The sequence below is a fragment of the Nannospalax galili genome, unplaced genomic scaffold, assembly GCF_000622305.1.
Source record: "Nannospalax galili isolate Female #2095 unplaced genomic scaffold, S.galili_v1.0 scaffold1022, whole genome shotgun sequence".
Classification (NCBI taxonomy): domain Eukaryota; kingdom Metazoa; phylum Chordata; class Mammalia; order Rodentia; family Spalacidae; genus Nannospalax; species Nannospalax galili.
Window position 1 is genome coordinate 451044 of NW_008348201.1, and position 7166 is coordinate 458209.

The 7166-nt window shown below is 42.8% G+C and overlaps 1 protein-coding gene across 14 annotated transcripts in view; it reads left to right on the forward strand.

The window, feature by feature from the left end:
• Window positions 1-7166, forward strand: part of Pphln1 (periphilin 1) — a 143061-nt gene that overhangs the window by 38838 nt on the left and 97057 nt on the right. For all 14 annotated transcript variants that reach the window (XM_008844847.3, XM_008844853.3, XM_029569197.1 and 11 more), the window contains one exon: window positions 5906-6114. In XM_008844847.3, coding sequence (XP_008843069.1) covers window positions 5906-6114 — 209 coding nt within the window. The remainder of the gene's footprint in view (window positions 1-5905; window positions 6115-7166) is intronic.

Genomic DNA, 7166 nt, shown 5'->3' on the forward strand with positions numbered 1-7166 from the left:
AGTACTCGTTCTGAATCCTTGAACCATCCATTTAAGCCCCACACATCTCAGGTTTTGCAAGAGTCTTAGCAGTTGTCCTTCTTCCTGAAAGGTTCCTTTTTATTTTAACTTTCATTGTGTGTGTGTATGTGTGTGTGCGTGCGCGCGTGTGTGTGCGCACACACATTCGAGAATGCTATGGCATAAAGTTCAGATGCCAAATTGCCAGAGTTTGTTCTCTCCTTCCACCATGAAGGTCCTGGGGTTTGAACTAGGGTTATCAAGAGTCAGGCTTGGTGATAGCACCTTTACCTGCTGAACCATCTGGCCAGCCCCTGAAGTGCTCTTTTCCAAGTTCTTTGTTGAGTTCTGTTGTCCATTCTTGTCACTGTTTTGATTTTGTTTTTTTGGTCTTTTTGAAGACAGGGTTTCCCTGTAGCCCCAGCTGATTTGGAACTCGATATGTAGACCAGGCTGGCCTCAAACTCACAGAGATCCGCCTGCCTCTGCCTCCCAAGTGCTGGGATCAAAGGTGTGCGCCACCATGCCCAGCTGTTCTGCTTATCTATCATCTTCTTAAGTGAGGCCCTTTCTGGTCACCTCTCTAAAATAACCTACTGTGTATCTACTTTTCCTTATGGTCTTGTCCCTCTGAAGTAATTTTTGTGTATGTGTTGATGTACTGGTGAAGGTCAGAGTACAACTGACAGAAATTGGTTCTTTTCACCATGTAGGTCTTGGGAATTAAACTTGGTCGTCAGGTTTGGCGGCAGGTTTTTAACCTCCCGAGTTATCTTGCTGGCCCCTTTTCTTCTAACACTGTTCACAGAACTTAAGAGTGGCTGTGTGTTCCATCATTGTTCCCATTTGTTTTCTATAACTGATTTCTAACTTCAGGGTGGAGTTTTTTCCCCCAACTTGTTGCCTCCTAATTCTTTGGGAGCTATATTCTGGGAATATGTCTTGTTTCTCATTACTTACTCCAAGCCACTGTTGGCATCTTTGGACTTCCTCACTTATATACCCACCCTCATCGTTGTACCTTTGGATCAGTTTCTAGGACTTCACCCTTCTTCCTTGACCATCGAAATTTCTGGCTCTATTCCGTTTGCCTTTCTATCCTGCTTTGAAAATACATCTCATATTAGTTCTTCTTACCTTTTTTCAGCTATAGCCACCCATTGGCATGGCCAGGTCCTAGAATCTTCTGGGAATTGCTTGGCTTTGAGTTTCTGTCTTCTGTTGTGGGCAGTTCTGTGCTGCACATGGGCTCTCTGGTTCATTCCTTCTCAAAGCTTTGTGTGCAGAGGCGTCTCCACAGACACTTTGTTGAAGTCCAGAATCTAGAATGCAGAGTTCTGGGCTCAGACTCAGGTTCTGCTGTGACTGGGGAAGGAGCCATCCTGGATTCATGGTTCTGTGTTGCTCACAGGTGATGCTCACAGGCCTCAGGGCCAGCCTCAACCTTCCCCTCTTCTCAAGCCTCTATTCCTGTTCTTTTTTCTGCTGACTTCTCTAGCAGTTTTGCTGAGATAAAGGTCTTCTGATGAGCATTTGAAATTTGAATTTCTGTCCTTGCTCCTATTCTCCCTTCTCCCTTCATGTGTCTTCTCTGCTTGCCCCCTTGTCTTATTTTCTGTCGTTTTTTTTTTTTTTTTTTTTTTTGAGGAGTTTTACTGTGACTATAACCCAAGGATTTTGAAAGGCTGAGTGAATTACAATGGGAGACTCACTGAGGGCAGAGGTGGTCATTCCCCTAGTGAACTAATCTCCTTGAGTTAACAAACTCTACAGTGTCAGGGGAAGCTAAGCTTTCTCTTTGAGGGATTGTTCTATGTATATGTAGCCATGCATATTTGTTCTTATGTGTGGGGGTGGACGTGTGTGTGTGTACACCTGCACATGGAGGCCAAAAGACAGCCTCTGGTGACTTTCTATGTGTGTGTATGCATATATATATGTGTGTGTATGTACATATAAAATCATCAGTCAAATCCTGGTTAGATTATTAGTTTCATTCTAAGTAAGCTGGAATTTTGCTTACCTTCCACAGTCAAGCCCCTTCTGTCTCAAAAAAACACTTAACTAAAGAAAGATTAGTCCCAGTTCCCTCCTGTTTTCTATCAGCCTTTTTCTTTTTTGCGGGGTAGGGGGGCAAGCAGTAGTTTCACATTTTGAATAGAGATATTTAATTTCTAACAATCTGTGTTGGTTTCCAAAGATTTATAGGTCTTCTGGACTGACAGGCCATGTAACCTTGAGCTCTTAAATGTGGGTCTTTTCCCACATCTATACTAGTTCATACCAACTTTTCTTAGGTTTTCTGTCTTTGCTTTTTAGCTTCCCTTTTGACTACTGTTCTGCCCTTCCTTTCCCTCCCTCCCTCCCTCCCCCCCCCCTTTCTTTCTTTCACCTTTTTGTGACATTTTCTCCCTGTAGCCCCATTGGGCCTGGAACTAGCTATGTAGACCAGGCTGCTCTTGATCTCACAGAAATTCACCTGCTTCTGCTACCGCCTCCCAAGTGCTAGAACTAAAAGTGTGCGTCCCCATGCCAGGCCTTTGACCACTGTTCTTTTTACAGACCACCCTTTGGTCCTTCTCTAGTTGCTTTCAAGCTTGACGTGCTCTTTTCCCTGGAATCTGGTCTGTCCAGTATGAGAACCACTAGGTGAACTGTTGGACCTAAGATCGATCCATTCAGGCACAAGTATTCTTTAACTATAGAACACACACCCTGCATTTGCAAGACTTAAGACAAAAAGACTATGTAAAATGTCTTTCTGAATTTTAAAATATTAACTACATGTTGATAATACTTTGGGCATATTGGGCTAACATTAACATTAATTTTACCAGTTTCTTTAAATATGTTCCTTTCCTTAATACTCAGATCTGGTTTTTTTATTGCTCTTTTTTTGAGACCGGGTCTCAGGAAGCTTAGACTGCCCTCAAACTCACCATGTAGCTGAGGATGATGATAGTTTTATTAAGGAATTAATTTATTTTGTCTACACCTATGTGTATGGGTGTGGGTATGCCCCTACCACACTGTGTGTGTGGAGGTCAGAGGACAGCTTGCAGGAGTCAGTCCTCTCCCACCGAGTTGTTCCTGGGGGTGGAGCTCAGGTCATCAGGCTTGGTGGCCAGAGTCTTCACTGGCTCAGCCAGATTCTCCTTCCTGTACTTTCAGAGTGCTGCAGTTACAGGCGTGCCCTACTGTGCTTGCCTTTCTGTGGTGGTGGTGGTTGAACCCAGGACTTCACACATGCTAGGCAAGCACTCTACCAACACAGGCCCCCAGATCAGTTTTTTTACTGGCACATATATATCAGTATTGAACTGCAGTACCAGCCCTCCTGGATGTTTATTGCCCCAGTTAGCTGCTAAGAGCCCTCAAATCCAGGCAGTTCTCCATAGTGCCTGTCGTATAATGTGCACATACATACCCCCATAGCTGACAAAGTGAGTTGGCAATTACTGCTACTTTGTGAAACAGGCTACTTAGGATATTTGTCTCCTGTGGTGTTTTTGCCTGAGTTGGTGGGTGGCTGGGAAGGCTGATGTGAAGCGACTTTTTTCCAAGCTAGAATTGGGCCAAGCAGGCCACCTACTGACCAGTGCTTTGATGTGACTGCCCTCTGGTGTTGGATTAGGAAATGCGTTCAGCATTTCATCTTTTCAAAGGGAGAAGTTGGTGCTCTTTCTTCCCAATGTTAGCCTGTTTTCTTCTCTATCCACAAACAAGTTATCAATGTGCTCATTGATTTCAATGCAGATAGTCTTTTTTTTTTCCCATGGAATAAGCTTTTCTGTGTTCTCCTGCCTGGGTTCTCACTCGTTGGGAGCCTGTCCTCACTGCATCCTGAGCTTTCTGCCCTTTTCTCTTTTGCTGTCACCTGTACATGGATTTACAGCCTGTGTGTGTGTAGGTAAATTTGTCTTCTGAACTTGAGACCCATGTCGTTGCTTGTTTACCTAGATGTTACATGAGTGCCTCCCATCCAGAAATGGATCTTGCACCCCATCCCCATTCCTCAGGTCAGCTCTTCTCGTTTCATTCGTCCATCATGGGAATCAGCCTAGCATTCTGTCTTTCATGCTGTGTGGTCAAATAGTCATCATTCCATTGAGGTTACCATCATTTCTTCCTGGACTAAGCAAATTCCTAGTTAGTCTCCCTGTAGCCATTCTTGACCTCATTCACATGTATTATGTGTATGTGTATCTTCAGAGTTTGGTAATGGCAGGGATCCCAATGCATCTGTGGTGGTATTTGGTTCCCCATTGGGCTCTGGTTTAGTTTCTGGGACCTGCTGAATACATATGTAGCCACAAGCTAACATGATGTTGGTATTGATCCTGTGGTTTCCTTGACTAGACCTAATTATATTAGAAATTGTTAATGCTTTATTTCAGTGTTAGTGTTTTGTATGAGTTGATAAGTGAATTTTAGATGCATTCTTTTTCCCAAGGAAACTTAGTTGTTTCTGTAGGGGAGAGTATTTTGGGAATTGATGAGCAAGTGCTCAGTTGGATTATAAGACTGCCTCCTACTTGATAGCAGGGTCTGTTATATTTTCTGAACAAGCCTCTGGGTTTGAGCCCTAGCACTGGAAAAAGAAGAGAAAGGAAAAAATAGAAATCCATACTGTTAGTTTGTATCAGCATTCATCTGTGAACAATTTAGTGCCTTGGCCAGGTGTGGTGGAACACACTTGTAGTCCCAGTACTTGGTAGGCTGAGGCATGAAGGTTGCCATGAGCTTGAGGCCAGCCTGGGGGCAGAGTAAGACCCTGTCTCAAAACAAAAATAAGCAAATAAAGAAACAATTTTTAGAATTAATTAATTTTTAAATGGATATGTATGAGTATTTTGGCTCCATGTATATAAGTGTATATAACTCCTGGAACTGGAGTTATACTGGGACCAAACTGGGGTCCTCAGCAGCCAGTGTTCTTAGCCGCTGAGCCATCTCTCCAGTCCTGAAAAAAATTGGTTTTTAATTTTAATTGAAGATATATTTGTTAAGTCAATTAAAGATTGACTTTTTAATAGAGGTTTTTGTTTTCTTTTTAATCTTTTTCTTTACTTTTTCTTTATATTTTACAGAAGTTTATATCTTTTTCCCATTCTTTCTTTTGTTTATTTTGAGACAGGGTCTCACTTTGTAGCCCTGGCTGCATGTTCTGGAACTTGCTATGTAGACCAGGCTGACTTTGAGCTCACAGAAATCTACTGCCTTTGCTTCCCAAGTGCTCAGATTGAGGGTATGCGCCACCATGCCCACCTGAGGTTTCTATCTTCATAGTTTACTTAAGTAGACTTGGTTTCCTGTGTTTCTTCTGTATAAAATTTTACTTGTTTCTCTCCCTCTCTTTCATCCTCTTTCCCTCTTTCTTTGCAGCACTAGTGTCAAACTTCGGCGGTGTGCATGTAAGGAAATCACTACAAACTGGGCTGTATCCCTGTCCTGTAGGGATTAGTAGGACTCACTCACTGCTTTGAATTGATGACATTGCCTAATAAAGAGCTTGGTTTGTAGAGGTGGAAGTGATTTGTAAAGGTAGTGGGGATGCAATACAACTTTGAAACAGTCAGAGCAAGGATTTGGCTGCTAGATCATGCTTGGCAACATTAACTTTTGTGCTAGAAGGTGCTCCTTAGTGTGTGCCTGGGGTTAGTGTCTTGGGCAGTGTGGGATTTTAGTGGAATCCTTGGCTACTGCCCACCAGTATGCCCCGCCCCTCAACTGCCATGACTCCTAAATCGTATTTCTCTGAAAATTAGACTTGTTAAGTGAGTTCAGTAGTTAGGTGTTGGCAGAAAAGGGAACTAAGACCGCAGTGTGGAATAGCAGTGGGAACCCTGTCGTGTTTGTATGTCTGGGTAGAGAATCTAACGAAAACATTTTTTTTTCTTTAAAGGGACATGAGAGATGGCTTTAGAAGAAAAGGCTTCTACTCGTCCCATTATTCGAGAGAACGGTCTCCCCATAAAAGGGATGCTCCTTTTTTCAGAGAATCACCTGTAGGCCGGAAGGACTCCCCACACAGCAGATCTGGCTCCAGTGTCAGCAGTCGAAGCTATTCTCCAGAACGCAAGACCTACTCCTTCCATCAGTCTCTGCACAGAAGTATGCCTTCCCTTCTTTGTTTTTTCTTTGTTTCTGAAGTGTTCTCAAGACTTTTCCTTTCACAGTTTCCATAGTCTCAGACTGACAGATGTTGGAAAAGGTATTTTTTCTTTTTCTTTTGAGTAATTTCAGGCATAGAAGCTTCACACAGTAGTATAGTAAGTATATAACGATAGATTTCTCAACTATGTGTATGGAATTGGAATCTGGATGACAGTTCAGGTTTGAATTAGTCAGTCTGTAATCAAGTCGAAAAGTTATACTCCATGTTTTCTGATAGTCCAGTTAAGCACTTTCATTCACCAGCTGCCGCCTTTTGTTCCCCTTGGTCCTCACACTGTCTTCCCTTTAGCTGTTGAGCAAATGTTTATGAGTTGACTTATGTACAAAGCTAGGTACAGTGAGACTTCCCAGAAAAAAATATTTCTGGATACAGGTATGTGAATGATGATGTAGGAAGTAAGCCTATCTATCATTTGAGGGTTAGGGAAATAGCCCAATGGGCAAAAGTACTTTCCGCTCAAGCTTGATGACCCGAGTTCAGATTTCCAGAGCCCACGAGAAGACAGACACATAAGCCAGCATTTATAATCCCAGCACTCCTAGACAAAATGAGGGTAGAAGAGGAGAGTCCTCGGACTCTTGTAGGCAAGCTGTCCTGTGGACACAGTGGTGGCATCAAGAGCGATACTATGTCAAAGGTAGCGGTCAAGGATCCCGACCTCCATATGCATGCCACGACAGGTGCATGCCTGTACACACAAATAGACACACACACACACACACACACACACACACACACACACCAATAATAAAAATGAAAAATATGTTTTAGAATGTTGGCACCTAGTAGAAGCTTCAACACACTGTAGTTAATTCTGAAAAACAGCTTAGAAAAATCTTCAGTAATGCAAACAGCAATCAGCTTAAGCTAAGGGCAACAATGACAACAAAAAGTTCAAAAGTCCCTGGGGTTAATTGGCTAACTATAGATCTAGAACTGGGACTCCACTATCCCCAGTCTCATTAAAAAAAAAAAAAAATCATGGGGC